Source organism: Oncorhynchus clarkii, chromosome 4 (genome assembly GCF_045791955.1).
Source record: "Oncorhynchus clarkii lewisi isolate Uvic-CL-2024 chromosome 4, UVic_Ocla_1.0, whole genome shotgun sequence".
NCBI classification, from domain to species: domain Eukaryota; kingdom Metazoa; phylum Chordata; class Actinopteri; order Salmoniformes; family Salmonidae; genus Oncorhynchus; species Oncorhynchus clarkii.
The window spans coordinates 62921132-62939170 of NC_092150.1; the positions used below are offsets into that span (position 1 = coordinate 62921132).

General features: G+C 43.0%; 1 protein-coding gene across 9 annotated transcripts in view; it reads right to left on the reverse strand.

Annotated features, from left to right (window-relative positions):
• LOC139407077 (protein tyrosine phosphatase receptor type K) overlaps positions 1–18039 on the reverse strand; it is a 150488-nt gene that overhangs the window by 68118 nt on the left and 64331 nt on the right. For all 9 annotated transcript variants that reach the window (XM_071150423.1, XM_071150421.1, XM_071150418.1 and 6 more), the window contains exons 4-6: positions 11242–11323; positions 6753–6868; positions 5796–5970 (exon numbers count right to left, since the gene is read on the reverse strand). In XM_071150423.1, the coding sequence (XP_071006524.1) occupies positions 5796–5970; positions 6753–6868; positions 11242–11323 (373 nt within the window). The remainder of the gene's footprint in view (positions 1–5795; positions 5971–6752; positions 6869–11241; positions 11324–18039) is intronic.

The window sequence follows — 18039 nt, forward strand, 5'->3', positions numbered from 1 at the left end:
CACATGCAAAGATAATCTGTTCACCTACTCTGCGTCTCACAAATACATGGAACCAAAAACCTCAAATTTGGACTCATCAGACCAAAGGACAGATTTCCACTGGTCTAACGTCCATTTCTTGTGTTTCTTAGCCCAAGCAAGTCTCTTCTTATTATTGGTGTCCTTTAGTAGTGGTTTCTTTGCAGAAATTTGACCATGAATGCCTGATTCACACAGTCTCCTCTGAATAGTTGATGTTGAGATGTGACTGTTACTTGAACTCTGAAGCATTTACAGTAGGGCAAAAAAGTATTTAAATCAGCCACCAATTGTGCAAGTTCTCCCACTTAAAAAGATGAGGCCTGTAATTTTCATCATAGGTACACTTCAACTATGACAGACAAAATGAGAAAAAAAAATCCAGAAAATCACATTGTAGGATTTTTAATGAATTTATTTGCAATTATGGTGGAAAATAAGTATTTGGTCAAATAACAAAAGTTTCTCAATACTTTGTTATATACCCTTTGTTGGCAATGAGAGGTCAAACGTTTTCTGTAAGTCTTCACAAGGTTTTCACACACTGTTGCTGGTATTTTGGCCAATTCCTCCATACAGATCTCCTCTAGAGCAGTGATTTTTACAATGTGATTTTCTGGATTTTTTATTTTTAAGTGGGAGAAATTGCACAATTGGTGGCTGACTAAATACTTTTTTTGCCCCACTGTATTTGGTTTGCAATCTGAGGTGCAGTTAACTAATGAATTTATCCTGTGCAGCAGGGGTACCTCTGGGTCTTCCTTTCCTGTGGAGGTCCTCATGAGAGCCAGTTTCATCATAGCGCTTGATGGTTTTTGCGACTGCACTTGAAGTAACTTTCAAAGTTCTTTAAATTTTCCGCATTGACTGACCTTCATGTCTTAAAGTAATGATGGACTGTCATTTCTCTTACCTTATTTGAGCTGTTCTTGCCATTATATGGACTTGGTCTTTTACCAAATCGGGCTATCTTCTGTATACCACCCCTACCTTAACAACACAACTGATTGACTCAAAAGCATTAAGAAAGAAAGAAATTAACTTTTAACAAGGCACACCTGTTAATTTAAATGCATTCCAGGTGACTACCTCATGAAGCTGGTTGAGAGAATGCAATGTAAAAAATAGTAAAAATAAAGTATAACCCTGGAATGAGTAGGTGTCCAAACTTTTGAATGGTACTGTATATAGAATATATATATTTTGATATATTTTCCTTTATTATTTTCCTCTAACCCTACCACCCCTCCCCTAGTTGGAGTAAACTAATGAACAATAACGCTTAGGCTTTTACATACTATATACAATTTACGGACACAGTATATTTTACAATAGTTATCTTTTGTTCGTTTTTAGTCCAAGCCTTCAGCTACCCTCAACCCCTCCCAGTGACCTCTGAAGACCATCCAGATTTCTATTTGCCATCTTTTTCAACTGTGCTGTGAAGTTTCACAAAGGTTCTGAACCTTTCTATTATCATAGTTTCAACAGATTGTAAATTAAAGAAACATTTTTACTAAGTGCATTATTATATTATTAATCGATTGACTGACTTTCTAAAGCACACAGCAGAGCTATTTGCAGAGTTAGCTCCAGTTAAATCTTGCAATTCTTCAGCCATTCCTGAAGTTGTGACCAAAAACAAGCTACATATGGACAGTAACATAACAGATCATCTAATGCTGGCCCATGTTGACTCCAACGCTTCCCACAGCTGTGTCAAATTGTTTGGCTGTCCTTTGGGTTGTGGACCATTCTTGAATCACACAGGAAACTGTTTAGCACGAAAAACCAAGCAGCGTTGCAGTTCTGGACCCAAGCCTCTGAATGGCACGCGTACACATTCCATGTCTTAAAAATCATTCTTTAACCTGTCTCCTCCCCTTCATCTACACTGATTGAAGTGGATTTAACAAGTGACATCAATAAGGGATCATATCTTTCACCTGGAATCACCTGGTCAGTCTATGTAATGGAAAGAGTTTGTGTACCCAGTGTATAAATAGCGCTTACACTGAGTCATAAACATGGAATCCAGTGCTTTGATTCAGCCTGAAAAGTGGATCAAATTTGGCTCGTAGGGCCCCCATCTGACGTGACCCATGCTTTTGTCTGTTGAACCTAACAATTATCTACAAAAAAGGACCTGTTTAGTGTTTAGCCCTGCAGGGCATACAAATATACATTGTGTTCTTGAGACAAATTGTTATTTGCTTGAATTAAGCCCCAACAGAAGACCATAAATTAGAAAGTCATTGTTTAGCTCTTTTGCATTGGACGTAGCTCTATAATAAGCTAGTGAATCGTGTATGGTGGTGCTGGTGGATAGCGTCCCAGAAGTGCTCTCTTTGTGGAACACACAATACCTGAACCCAGGACACTCCCCTGTAGAGAGTTCCCAGGAGTTTTTAATTGTGTTTGCTTCCTGGTTTTCTACGCCAATTCATCTCTCTCTGTCTCATTAGTTGTGCATGAGACGTGTGCTGTAAAAATGATTGGGCTGCTCTGACAAATCTAATTTCTCATAATTCAATAAGATAAGAGCATTTGAAACGGACACAACTACTGTGGACCTACCGTACTAGTGCCAGAAATCATATACGAAAAGCAGAAAGAATATATGAAAATGCATGTTACATGTATATTTTTACTGTTCCCTTAAAAAGGGCACCAGAAATGTGTCTGTGTATTTTCTTTATTTTTTGAATTCCTGAAATCCTTTTTTTCCCAGGTAAATACATTGGGTCAAAATACTGGATTGCTTATAGACTCCAACTAAAACAAACCAGAAGCATCTTCACAATTGATTTAATCAAAACAATTCATTATTGAAACCGCTGATCGTGTATGGTGGTGATGGTGGATAACGTCCCAGAAGTGCTCTCTTTGTGGAACACAAAGTAGTTTTCCAGGAAAACGAACCAACACCATCAACGGAAAAAAAATAGAACGAGGAAAAAAGCCATTTAAATGCAGAGGCAATTGCCAACCTAATTTGTACTTGTACCTGTAGGCGAGGACCGTTCTCATTTCATTAAGACGTTTGGAGGAAACGGCATAAACATAACAGAGAAGGTCTGGAGTAAATGACACCCAAAATGGCTTCTTTCAACTGAAAAACTATAAATACGCTTGCAATAAAATGCACAGTAGCATGCATGCAGAAGGCTTTAGCAAGCAGGCGTTTTAACAGCCTTCCATGACAGGTACTAGGCAGGCAGGCTGACTGACTCTCCCCATTTAGGGCTTCATAACAGTGGCAGGATGATAGTAACAGTAGGACTGAGCAGGTAGATAGTGGCGGGCGGGCAGAGGGGGGAGGGGAGGGAGATGATGATGAATCTTTCATCATCTAATATTGCTTCTTCCCCAGCAGCCCATCCATCACATGTGGGGTGACAGTGTGGAATGATATCGCAGAGCCCTCGCATTACTGCTCCTTGAACCTTGTCTCATCCATCTCTCATCCTTCAGCAGGCCGCGCCGCTAAACATCAGCCGTGCCGTCGCACAACTTAGGCTACTGACTGGCCAGCCTGCAGCTCTGCTCTGACTGCTCTGACCCAGCCCCAAGCATCCATAGCCCCGGAGCCATTCTAATAGTAATTGATTTTCATTTATTGCCGATGCAGTCGACAATCTCCAAGGCAGTAGCTTGATCAAAAAAAAATGGGAAGGAGGAGCGGGTTAGGGGGAGGAAGGGGAGTGAGAAAAGAAATGAGAGATGTATAGAGAGAGAAAAAAGAGTGTGCTGCAGCAACTTCATTTTGTGCAGGAGGAAACGTTCAGGTCCGCTCTGGTTTATTTTGAAGTTAATGATAAGCTCCGAGGCAAAAGATGACAGCGACTAGGCAGGCCTTGAAATAGCAAAGTGCACGCAGCAATCTACAGCTGACTGATGGCATTACAAGACGCAGCGGAGTGATCCCTTCCTCCACCCGTCTCCCCCACTTTACCTCCTGCATGTAGACACTGTTTGGGCTGATGGTATTAGACTATCATCTACAAGGTGACACAATCATTCTGCCTCTTAAAACCCTGTGGTTAAGAAGCAAACAGTCCACAGACTGCTTGGAGTTCATTTCAGGTTAAATTTGCACATCACAAAAATACATTCTAAACCAATATTTTTTAAATTTGTTCCCCCGTGCATTGGAATCAACCCAGTTCCATATTCATATCATTAGAATATTTTCCTTTGTTGACGCGTTTCTCTTTTCTTGTGTGCCTTCCAAGTTCTTCCTTTGGCATCATTATGAGGCTTCATCAGAGTTTAACAATCTCTCTTTGAGCCGGGGATTGTCAAGCAGGAGCCTTTCTTCAGTGGGGAAAGAGCTGGCAGGTACTGAGTTTGAATCTACTTTTAAGCAGAAAATATCTCCCAGCCTGCTCCTCAGCTGACATTCGTGTCTGCCACCAATCAGACAGTTTGTTTACGGCAGGGTGGCACACTGGCCCCCACACGCACACCCCGGTGGGAGATGACAGCACACACTATCTACACAACAGTCAGTGTACACACACAATTGTGCATACATTCACAAGACAACATACTAGAACCTTTAAGATGAAGCACATATTTCCCATGGATTCCTAATCATAAAGCCTTGGATAAGAAATACCATGTTGAGAATTGCACCTAAGGTCAACCACGAAGCCTTTCAATAAGCCGTAAGAAACATCACCATCAAAGCCGTTAACAGGCTGCTTTTCCTTTGATTTGTTAAAGTGGAGCGCACCAGGCATGTTTGTTGTAGGCCCTGTTCCAATGAGCAGTATTGTCAATAAAGTTTTGTTTCTACTAGCAAGGGGGCAACATCATTACTCAAAGAACTCTGGGAGCTGCGCGAACCTCATGACGAAGTGAATTGTGTTCCGCTTGGTGTTGTTTCCCTCACCGCTGGGGGACACATAGATCAATAGTTCTTCAGTGAAAGGAATTTGCCACTTAAATTTTCATTTGTTACAAAGCGGACCAAAATTGCCGGCAGCATCCTCTGTCACTTCGGTTTTGGCAGAGGACCCACTAATAAACTGTTACCCTTAGGCCATAATCGACAACGGGCAACTCCTTGCCAGCTCTCATTATGGGCTGCCTGTATCAATGGCCCCAAAATTTCCTTTAAAATTACCATCTTTCGGATTGCTGTAGCAGGATGTCAGTTTTCAAGCGCCAGTGAGATATCGGACCTGTCAGTGCAGTTAATGTTCAACTCTCTTCTAACACCAGGGTTCTGGGGCCCTCTGGCCTGCGCTAACAATAGGATTTGCTTTACTGATGCAAGAACACTTTCCCTCCCTTCCTCTGGGTTGGGAGCGGAGGTAGGAGCTGGGAAGATGCTACGATTGTCTGTATTAATTCTCTGTGTGGCTGGAGATATGCAGAGCAGCTCAGAGAGAGAAGTCTGCTGATTTGCGAGGTGTCTGTTGAAGCAGGGCCCGTCGCCAAGCCTCTCTGCGCTCTCCACTGACCCCATCTGAGAAGCATTCCCACAAGCAGACTTCACACATCATGACATGAGAACTTGTGTATTTATTTTCCCTTTGGTGATTCTCATTTGAATATCCTAATAATATTCAAACTCCTCCATCTGAATAAACATATGCTAGTTGTTTTTTCCCTCACATATTTATCTTTGATTCATGCATAATGTTTACGAAGAAATTTGAGTCCAAAACCACAATTAACAGCGCTTAGACTTGAATAAGAGCTGCTACCAATCATTTATAAGGTAGTAAACAGATGTGCATGGATGTTCATCTGAAGAGGGCACATACCTCTGACGATGAGCCCGGCGAAATTGGACACACCAGATCCTCTCTCTGATTGGGTGACACATCGATAAAGGTCTTGGTCCAGATTAGTCACTTCCTTCAGTCTGAACGAGGCAGCAAACCGCCTGTGGTTGATGTTCTTAGTCGACGCCACGGGAATGTCCTCCCCATTTCGCCTCTGCGCGATAAAAACAAGGAAAAAAACATATCCGTTTGCACTCATTGGAAGGTCGTTACACTATCAGGAAGATGATGGCGGACATATCAAATCTGGAGTAATTTCTCAAAAACAAACATGGCATCAAGGACACATCAAGCTAGTAACACATACTGTAAAAGTGTATCTCAGAGGGATAAATGGGTTTGTTAAGCTGCCACTTCCTCTAAGGGCTTATCGCGGCGAACGTTATCAGACAAGTTTGGTGTCGACAGCACTGTCTCTTTTACAGTTTCACCTCCACGACCGCCGGCACCGAAATGGTCACATCACCTCTCACACTTTCCCACCCAGTCATCCATGAGAGGAGTTATCCCTTATTCCGTCCCTACCTCCTCCTCCTCCTCTCCCTCCATCCATCCCACTCTCCCTTCAACTCTGTGGGCCTTATCAGTTCACCCTAGGCATGGGGGGGGCTTCGACAATGCAGTCACCTGAACAGTGATTTTCCTGCAGCCCTAGCTGACAAAATAGATTTTCCATTCTTTCATAATAGACATTTCCCCAAAGAGATGTGGCATTGCCTTGAGTAGCGTATCATATCTGAGATGGTGTAGAGAGGTGTTTGAGTTTTGAGGACACAATGCCAAGTGATATACCAAGTGATAGATTATAATTTGGTTGAATTTTGAACTCAGTTTTTGTCTTTTGGTATGATACATGAACAACAGTATGACCCCACCATTTAATAACGAGTCCTGGTGTTCAGTGGTTATCCTGCCCTGCCCGCTCCCAGTCCCTACCTGCAGCCACAGTTTGTTGTTGTTGGCATCCCGGCCAGTAGCGATGCACTGGAAGGTAGCGTTCTGCCCCGCGTTGACCTCCACATCTCCCAGGCGCAGGAAGTGAGGCGATTTATCTACGGGGGGAAGAAAACAATTACAGCAGTCATAAATGCAACGTACACGACATGATCAATGCAGCACCTCCCTCTCCTCGCCATGTCAGACAGCCAAGTCCTAATTACTAGCTTCTACCTCATCTGTCACACGGACACAGCCAGAGCTGAGAGGGTGAAATGGTACAGGTAAACACACACCACTGCTACGAACAGCCTGGATTATGACAATACGCACACTAGCACCTCTGATCAAAAGATACTAGTGTCCCAAGAGGGAAAGAGACATATCAAAGAAAAGGAAACCTAGGTGCACCGACATGAGGAGAAGGATGGAAGGAAGAAGAGACATTTGGAAGGAAGAATATTAACGAGCAAAGTTTTGATCTGGACAGCTAAATTATTCATGGTGATTTGGCTGGTTGGCAGTCCAGATGCCGTGTGGTAGTCTGGAGCACTGCCGGCGGTAACTGAGCACACATGACTAGGAGGAACGTTTTACGAAAAGGAGCTAAACTCTATCTGAACGCAACAGGACCACATGGTCAAAACGGTTGTCTGGCTCCCCACTGTTGTTAACATCCAGGGATCCTTATTACATATTATCTAACGAGGCAAACGATGGCTTGGCTGTTCATACTTTCGAATACATTAACTATGTCAATGTACAGAGGCACCAAGTGTTCTCTCGGTAAGTTTAAAGATGCTGCATTTAACATTCCTTCAATTATCTTTCTTCAATTTGACTTTGAGGACGAAAACTCACTGCCTGTAGATGTTTTCTTTTAATTAATGTTTTGGAGTGATTGTGAATTTAATTGTGTTCTATAATCCAGCAGTGAATTCAAAAACACAGCCTAAGGGTACTCCCCCAAATTAGCCTGTATACTACAGCAGGAAAACGGATTAGGCATATTTTATGCACAACCCATACAAAGAGACAGAATCTGAGAGAGCACTACCAAGTGTGAGATCTAGAGGCGGCCGAGAAGTGAGGAAGAGGAGATCGAACAGTGAGATGATCCAATGAGCTAGTGCCATTCAAAATAAAGTCCCAACCATAGTGATTTAACTAGCTATGAGACGACGGCGAAAATAGAGACTGAGAATCCCAGTGTCAGCTAGGGCGTGTGCTTAGTTGGTTCATTATGATCAGTGCAATGGGTGGTTAAGGAGGTGGGTGGTTCAGCACACCCTCGTTTCACACAGAGCTTAGTCGGGGATCCATTCTAGCCTCTCGGCCGCTGAAGAGCTACAGTGCCTTGCGAAAGTATTCGGCTCCCTTGAACTTTGCGACCTTTTGCCACATTTCAGGCTTCAAACATAAAGATATAAAACTGTATTTTTTTGTGAAGAATCAACAACAAGTGGGACACAATCGTGAAGTGGAACGACATTTATTGGATATTTCAAACTTTTTTAACAAATCAAAAACTGAAAAATTGGGCGTGCAAAATTATTCAGCCCCCTTAAGTTAATACTTTGTAGCACCACCGTTTGCTGCGATTACAGCTGTAAGTCGCTTGGGGTATGTCTCTATCAGTTTTGCACATCGAGAGACTGAAATTTTTTCCCATTCCTCCTTGCAAAACAGCTCGAGCTCAGTGAGGTTGGATGGAGAGCATTTGTGAACAGCAGTTTTCAGTTCTTTCCACAGATTCTCGATTGGATTCAGGTCTGGACTTTGACTTGGCCATTCTAACACCTGGATATGTTTATTTTTGAACCATTCCATTGTAGATTTTGCTTTATGTTTTGGATCATTGTCTTGTTGGAAGACAAATCTCCGTCCCAGTCTCAGGTCTTTTGCAGACTCCATCAGGTTTTCTTCCAGAATGGTCCTGTATTTGGCTCCATCCATCTTCCCATCAATTTTAACCATCTTCCCTGTCCCTGCTGAAGAAAAGCAGGCCCAAACCATGATGCTGCCACCACCATGTTTGACAGTGGGGATGGTGTGTTCAGTGTGATGAGCTGTGTTGCTTTTACGCCAAACATAACGTTTTGCATTGTTGCCAAAAAGTTCAATTTTGGTTTCATCTGACCAGAGCACCTTCTTCCACATGTTTGGTGTGTCTCCCAGGTGGCTTGTGGCAAACTTTAAACGACACTTTTTATGGATATCTTTAAGAAATGGCTTTCTTCTTGCCACTCTTCCATAAAGGCCAGATTTGTGCAATATACGACTGATTGTTGTCCTATGGACAGAGTCTCCCACCTCAGCTGTAGATCTCTGCAGTTCATCCAGAGTGATCATGGGCCTCTTGGCTGCATCTCTGCTCAGTCTTCTCCTTGTATGAGCTGAAAGTTTAGAGGGACGGCCAGGTCTTGGTAGATTTGCAGTGGTCTGATACTCCTTCCATTTCAATATTATCGCTTGCACAGTGCTCCTTGGGATGTTTAAAGTTTGGGAAATCTTTTTGTATCCAAATCCGGATTTAAACTTATTCACAACAGTATCTCGGACCTGCCTGGTGTGTTCCTTGTTCTTCATGATGCTCTCTGCGCTTTTGACGGACCTCTGAGACTATCACAGTGCAGGTGCATTTATACGGAGACTTGATTACACACAGGTGGATTGTATTTATCATCATTAGTCATTTAGGTCAACATTGGATCATTCAGAGATCCTCACTGAACTTCTGGAGAGAGTTTGCTGCACTGAAAGTAAAGGGGCTGAATAATTTTGCACGCCCAATTTTTCAGTTTTTGATTTGTTAAAAATGTTTGAAATATCCAATAAATGTCGTTCCACTTCATGATTGTGTCCCACTTGTTGTTGATTCTTCACAAAAAAATACAGTTTTATATCTTTATGTTTGAAGCCTGAAATGTGGCAAAAGGTCGCAAAGTTCAAGGGGGCCGAATACTTTCGCAAAGCACTGTACAAGCTCCTCGAGACAGGGATCAGAGCCAGTGGCCACTGATAACCAGGAGGATATGGTCATGCCAGACGCTTTGAACCAAGTGGTTTCATCGAAAGTGCAAAAGAAAACGACACTTGCTGATTAACCGATTGGTCCAAATCGGCAGCATTTGTTATTGAAGAGCGATCACGCACTTACTAGGAATATGATTGTTTTCCTATAGTGCTCACTAAATACTTAACACTCCTTAAAAAACTAAAATGTGTTTCTCCAAAGTAATAAATGGGTAAATGTTTGAGACTGAGGGATAATTATTATTGTTAAATCCAACTGAAATTACCCTCTGGAGCGACAGCATTAGCAGATTAGCTCCAAATTAGCCTGGGATGTATCGGTCCCCTGAATCAATCCACTTACCACGCTGCCAAATGAGGGGTGGCTAGTGCTCAGTACTGAGCATTTCTCTGGATGCAGCTGTCAATTTAAATGAATGCTGCTACTGTGGAGGCTAGGGCTGTATCTCAAATGGCACCCTATTCGCTACATTGGGCCCTGGTCAAAAGTAGTGCACGTCGGGGATAGGGTGCCGTTTGGGATGCAACCTAGGAGGAGGTAGCCGGAGAAGACGCATGGCTGGACACACTGGACTGCACCAGTCTAGTCCTCAAAGGGTCCAGTGTCCCTAAACCAGCCATTTTACCCACCCTTTATAATTAACTGTCACAAAAGGTTGACTACACTGTTCAAAAGGATTACATTCCTAGTTAGTAGACCTCATCAGTGAAGGTGAAATCACTACCCCCTGTGGTTGCTGGTGCTCCTAATTGGGATGCCTTTCCATTATTTAATATAATCCTTTATCATCCTGGATAGACTAATCCAAATGATTCTAGACAAAACGGAAGAGAGGGAAAAAATCGAAATATTACAATTTTCCGTTTGGGCCCTTTTGATGTGTACGAGTGAGTACAGCGCAAACAACTGTGGACACACTCACAACGTTTTCTTAATAACACTTCAATTAATGAAACGTCGATTTCCAATGACGTCTCAGAATGTTGGCGTCTGTGGGAGCTGTCGGAAACATGCTTTCACTGTGTCTTTGTGAAATGGTCTCTGGGTAAAAACATATTATTTTTTTTAACACTACTACGGTATATTTAATAGTCAGGTCATCGGGAAGCCAGGGATTTTTGAAAGTTAAAGTACTTCATTGTGCTGAAGTGGGTGGAAGTCAGCTATTACAACCCAGAAAGCCATGCTGAGAGCGCACAATTATCCTTTATCCCATGGCTGATTCATCTATTAATGTATTTATTTATTCCATCCTCTGCCGACAGTCACTGATGTTTTCAAATGCAGGTCAGCCCACTCTATTGTCTTCCAGCAGCAAAACTTGCTCACTTCACCTTTCCCCTCAACCACAGTGTCACCTTACGTATCTTCATTTGCAGAGCAACAACAAAAAAAAATCCATCAGCAGCAATGCAGGAGTGTCTGGTAATTACTGCCTGTGTAATGACTTACCACATGGATAGCTCAGAACCTGGATGTCATCAATCGCAATGAAGCCTGTCTTCCCGTCAGAGACCTCCGCCTCAAATATGACCTGCCAGAGAGAGGGGGGGGCAGGATGTTTACAACACTCATTTCCATCAAATTTTCACAGATCGATCCCTAATGCGCCATCATTCTGCCCGAGACACTTGCAGGTTCCGACAGGCAGCCGTTTGGTATATCCGCTGCGGGCACTTTATGGTGCCATGGGATGTGATCGTAAACTGGGACAGAAATCATATTCTCCAGATAAAAAGTTGAAGGGGAATATAAATAAATCAACAGTCGATATAATTCTGTAACAAATCAAAATGTGTGGCTTGTGATTGCCACAGCAGCGTGATGTCAATGTGAGGTGGAATATTTCTTCCCCCTTTTCACTTCTTTTAAAGTAAGTCAAGTCACTTATTTTGTGCCACGAGGCAAACAATGTTGAGGTTGAATTCTAACACAAAGCTAAATGCAAGTGAAAGCTTTTAGAAGACAAGTACTTATATAAACATCGATGTTATTAAGTAAAACATTTTGGACTGAACCGTGTAACACTGTAACACTGAGAAAGAAATCACACTCTTCACAAAAAATGTGAAATTTCCTCCGGGTGGTTATTGAATTAGCACATAGCATACTGTACCCACGGAAAACATTTCAACTAAAATTCCACACGGTGGGAAATAATGACCATCTAAAAATACTTTCCTGTTAAGTTTTTGTCCTTAACCTCAGTCAGAGTCTTGCACACAAAGAGGGGAAAAAAAACTAACCAATTGTGTGGGCAGAACATACGGTTCAGCCTTAATAGGTTGACATACAATGTCAACCCCAGTCTAACGTTTATACCTTTGTGTGGGGATAGCAGGCTATATGGTTACATGGCTACAGTGCATTGCAGTTGTCCATAGCTGCCCCCACATCCGGCTGTCAGAGAGGTGATTACAGTACTGAGGACGTCATGCTAATCAGAGTACTTACAGGGCCTGCCTTGGAGACTGGGGCTCAATGGCCCTCTGCTTTCATCCATCAATACAAAATTGATGGTGGGCCTCTTAGGCCTCTGGCAAATTATGGACAGTTGCCCACTCACAGAAAATCGGGGTACTTTTTGGAACATACCCAGCTTCTTACTAAAAAAAATGTGTCCATCGACCGCACTATACATCCAACCGCACTTTACATCCAACCGCACTATACATCCAACCGCACTATACATCCAACCGCACTATACATCCAACCGCACTATACATCCAACCGCACTATACATCCAACCGCACTATACATCCAACCGCACTATACATCCAACCGCACTATACATCCAACCGCACTATACATCCAACCGCACTATACATCCAACCGCACTATACATCCAACTGCACTATACATCCAACTGCACTATACATCCAACTGCACTATACATCCAACTGCACTATACATCCAACTGCACTATACATCCAACTGCACTATACATCCAACTGGCTTACATGGTTTTTACTACTCTGGACACATTCAACCTTCATTGAACTAGGCAAGTCAGTTAAGAACACGTTCTTATATACAACAACAGCCTACCAGGGAACAGTGGATTAACTGCCTTGTTCAGGGGCAGAATGACAGATTTGTACCTTGTCCGGTCGGGGATTTGATCCAGCAACCTTTCGGTTACTGGCTTGACGCTCTAACCACTAGGCAACCTGCAGCCCCTAAACTGCAATGCACTCTAGCCATGTAAACACATACAGTGCCTTCAGAAAGTATTCACACCTTTTGGAATTTTCAATTCACACCTGAATTGAACATGGATTACATTTATATTTAGTACACACAATACCCCATAATGTCAAAGTGAAATAATGTTCTTAGAATTCTTTTGAAATTAATACAAGATGAAATGTCTTGAGTCAATAAGTATTCAACCCTATTCTTATGGCAAACCAAAATAAATTCAGGAGTAAATATTTGCTTAACAAGTCACATAGTAAGTTGCATGGACTCACTCTGTGTACAATAATTGTGTTTAACATGATTTTTAAATGACAACCTCATCTCTGTACCCCACACATACGATTATCTGTAAGGTCCCTCAGTCGATCAGTGAACTTCAAACACAGATTCAACCACAAAGGCCAGGGAGATTTCACAATGCCCCGCAAAGAAAAGGCACTGATTGGTAGATGGGTGGAAAAAAAACAAAAGCAGACATTGAATATCACTTTGAGCATGGTGAAGTTATTAACTACACTTTGGATGATGTATCAATGCACCCAGTCACTAAAAATACTTCCTAACTCAGTTGCCAGAGAGGAAGGAAACCACTCAGGGATTTCACCATGAGGACAATGGTGACTTTAAAACAGTTACAGAGTTGAATGGCTGTGATAGGAGAAAACTGCAGATGGATCAACAACATTGTAGTTACTCCACAATACTAACGTAAATGACAGAGTGAGAAGAAGAATGCCTTACAAAATACTTTTTTTTATTTTTAAATGCATTCTGTTTGCAATAAGGCATTAAAGTAAAACTGCAAATAATTTGCAAAATAAATGTAATTTATGTCCTGAATACAAAGTGTTATGTTTGGGGCAAATCCAACACAACACTGAATACCACTCTTCATATTTTCAACCATGGTGGTAGCTGCTTGTCATCGGGTATGGTTGTCATTGGCAATGACTAGGGAGTTTTAAAAAATATAAATACATGGAATAGAGCTAAGCACAGGCAAAATACTAGAGGAAAACCTGCTTTCCAACAGACACTGGGAGACCTTTCACCTTTCAGCAGGACAATACCCTAAAACACAGTAGCCTAATTACAGTTGACTTAAAATCATCTTGAAAATCTATGTCAAGACTTGAAAATGGCTGTCTAGCATTGATCAACAACCAACTTGACAGAGCTTGAAGAATTAAAAAAAATGTGCAAATATTATTCAATCCAGGTGTGCAAAGCACTTAGAGACTTATCCAGAAAGACTAACAGATAGAATCACCTTTGGCAGCGATTACAACATGTATTGACTGAAGGGCGTTAATACTTATGTACATTTGATATTTATGGGGTATTGTGTGTAGATGAGAGAGAAAAAAAGAAGCTATTTAATACATTTTGAATTCAGGTCGTAACAACAAAATGTGGAATAAATCAAGGGGTATGAATACTTTCTGAAGGCACTGTAAGTGTGTCACAGTGTTGGAAGGGCAACGGGAGAACAGATTTACATGTAAGTGGTCAATTTAAAAGGATGTGCCTCCCCTTGAAGCTGATTATAGAAAATAACCCTCAAACCTCATGCACTTTGTTTTCCACTGAACACAACCTTTAATTCACCTTTCACAGACTTCACAATTTGCTAAATCTACTGTGGGATCTAAGGACATTTTACGGCTGAATCCTGATCCCCAGAATTGCATTCTAAACATGCCTTTCAGCGGGAAAAGAGAGAGACCGAATAAACATTTACAATAATAGTTTGTTCCAGCTGCTGCTGAGCTCTAGCTTAATGATGGTATTTTGCTTTTAGCTGAGATTCATATCCTTTTAAGTGATCTCTCTCTTAATGCATACGACATTTGCTAAACAAATCTTAAGCCAGCACTTGCGATAACTCCAATGAGAGGATTATGGTATAAATCTTTAAGCGAGCAGCGCAGTCAGGGCAGTCACAGGAATCTTCCATGCTCCCAACCCCCCCCCCCCCCCCCCCCATTCTATATCGCTTTTCCACAACGAGTGAAAATGGACAGATGTACTGTATTCGATTACCAGCTTTTCCCCGCAATAACGTAATAACATGATCTTATTAGAGCCTGGTCGTACAACATAGATGAACAACTCATAATACTCTTGGAGGGGAAAGGTGAGAGTGGCCCTTCCGGAACTACCAATTGCAATTTTCAGTAGTGACAGTAAAGAGGTCGGCTATCATTGGAAATTGAACAAACAAGTTGAGATAAAAGAAAAAACTCTGCTGTGACACCCTGTGCTGGTGCAATTATCTTAACCGAGCTAGCTGCGACAGACTAGCCCTGATGTCACCAAGCCACAAGCCAGTAGGCTCACAGAGTGAACACAGCATCAGCCCCCTGACAGCTCTTTAAAAATAATACACTGCTCTCCTCCGGGTGAGGAGAAAATACTGACATGTTCACAGCACAGGCTGAGGATGACAGCCAATGGAATAAAAAACACTCACAGCGGATATATCCAAATTGTTGGTTCATCTTTGTTTACTCCATTTTGATTTGAGGAACTGAGGAGCTTCATCAGAAATCCAAGTCATACTGAGATAAAGTTAACTGGAAGTTAATTTATCCAAAATGTCTCCATAAACAGTACAGAGAGTACTAAATGTCTCTGAAATCTGAAATACAACGAACCCAACTCAATGACTAGAGCACTGAGGTTACCTTTCAGAGGCTGAATGCTGGGTAGCGCTTTGGACCAGCAGGTCTTGGCTAGAGGAGGAGAGGGAAGGAGAGGAGCTCTGTGGTCTAGGAGGGGGTGGCAGATGGACCTAGAGAAGGGTTTCCTGTCTGCTGGAGCCTCACATGGAGACATGCAGGGACAGAATCAGGGACGGACGGCCAGGCAGAGACTGCAGCTGGGCTGGAGCCTGCATTAAGCCTGCATGAGCTGCTCAAATGACCATGATGTCAGCAACTCCTGCCCTACCAGCTGGTATAGGTTGTGTGTGTGTGTGTGTGTGTGTGTGTGTGTGTGTGTGTGTGTGTGTGTGTGTGTGTGTGTGTGTGAGTGTGGGGGGGATCATAAAGCATTTGTTCTACCCCTTCCTCTAAAAAACAGAAAAATACAATCCATTGATTGTAATTTCAACATACACGCAACCAATGCAGATATGTCTCAGGAACATCAAAACACGCGGACCAATCATCGACCGTGACTTGGAAATATACAGAAAACACTGTCAGAGATGCAAACATGTGCACGCATGCGCACACACACACACTCTCTCTCTCTCTTGCCAGGCACCTACTCATCACATCACCCACCTTATGGGGGAGGGGGGGTGTATTTGCTGTTCTCTTATCACTTCACCTGTCACAGAGAGGCCTGGCTAGGAGAGGAGGAGAGGCATTCTGCAGAGGATCTACACCCCCCTCCCATCTCCCATCTGCATTTATTCCGCTGATCATTACTACAGCAGTCACAGAGTAAACACTGTCAGAAAAAAATACCACAATTGATACAAATGTGACGAGAGAAAAGCCTTTTATTTCCTTGGGAGCAGCCCGGGAGACGTCGTTCATCATGTCAATGGGGGGGGAGATGTGTGCCGAAATGTTTGTCTTTATAGAAAGATGCAGTAACCTGTTTTCATGGGCTCCGATGTGATGTGCAGTGCTGCGAAGGCTCTCGCTCTCTTCCAGGATGGCCCATTAGAAGCAATATATTCTGGCTTCAGACTCCCTCCCATGATTCCTCACAGGGCGGTTCATTGGAGGTGCATCCCTCTCAGTTGAAGAGTAATCTCTCAGCTTTCAATCTATCATTTCACCCGCTGCATGCCGGCAGAGGAGCAATCTCCATAAACGGCCATTACGCCGTACTTTACTTTAATACGGCAGAGAGCGCCGACAATACTGAGGTAAGGGGCTTCGGGAAAATGGAAACGTGTTTTGAGGTAGATACTGACACTCTCCCTTATTAACGCTGATTGTTTCCGTATTCAGATCAATGGCCGGGGCCAAATCAGAGCAATTGCACTTGGAGAGGTCGAGCCTGAAGCATGATGAGAGGGAGGGTAGAGACCTGCGGTGAGGGATAGATGTTCACCCTGGTAGGAACGGGAAGAAAATTCCTGACCGAGTCATCAAACCGCCAAACCAGGGGTAGGATATCTACCAGAATAAGGCACCAACACCGACCACAACGGAAGAGCAAACAAGTCTTTCAAAAAGGGCCCAGGCTCAATTTTACTTCAATAACAATTAGACTCTAAAATCCATTGCGAGTGTGGCTCTAATCACGTTAATCATCTTAAGACTGTGTCATTAACACTGATTAAATGACTCTAATGGATGTATTGCATAGCTCCGCTACGGCTGGAAAAGCCCTCTGTGCAAGAATTCAATTTAACTCAACGTAGCATAGTCAGCACCTTCCAACAGGTCAAATACGGACTATTAATGATAATACCTGTTATTTCTACTCGACAGGAGGGCTGTATTCACGCACAAACACAGTCAAAGCTCTGAACGAAGGAGAGACATTCTAGCTCTTTGTCAGGCTGTGCCTTAGAAGAGCCTCCCTGTCATTTGTTTCCTTCATTGCAGAGAAGTGCTGAGAGCCGCGCCGGGGTCATTCCTCTGGATCGCACACGCAGGGGTCATAATCACCACACCTCATGACGCAGATGGAAGTATTCAGGGCTAAACAAAGACCCCGGTGCTTGATTTGCCCCCCATTCCGATCTTCTGCAGGCCATCTATAGGTTCAGAAGTAGTCAGAGCGTCAGGAATGGGTCTGCGTTGGGCCAAAATATGTGCGGGGGGGGGGGGGGGGGGCAGTGTTGACGAGAGGAAATGGAACGACCTTGACAAGAAATGCCAGCCCTCAGCCTTCAGACCTCCACCCTCCCCCACAACTCCTCCCTTCCCTATATACACACACACATTTGAACAAACCAACCCCCACCCACACCAAGTGTACACAACAAGGAGTGCGACAGGAACTGGCTTGCCCTCTCTCACACTCCTAGTGACTTTACTCCTTTAAGTCCTCAGTTGTCACTCCATTAATTAAACGAGG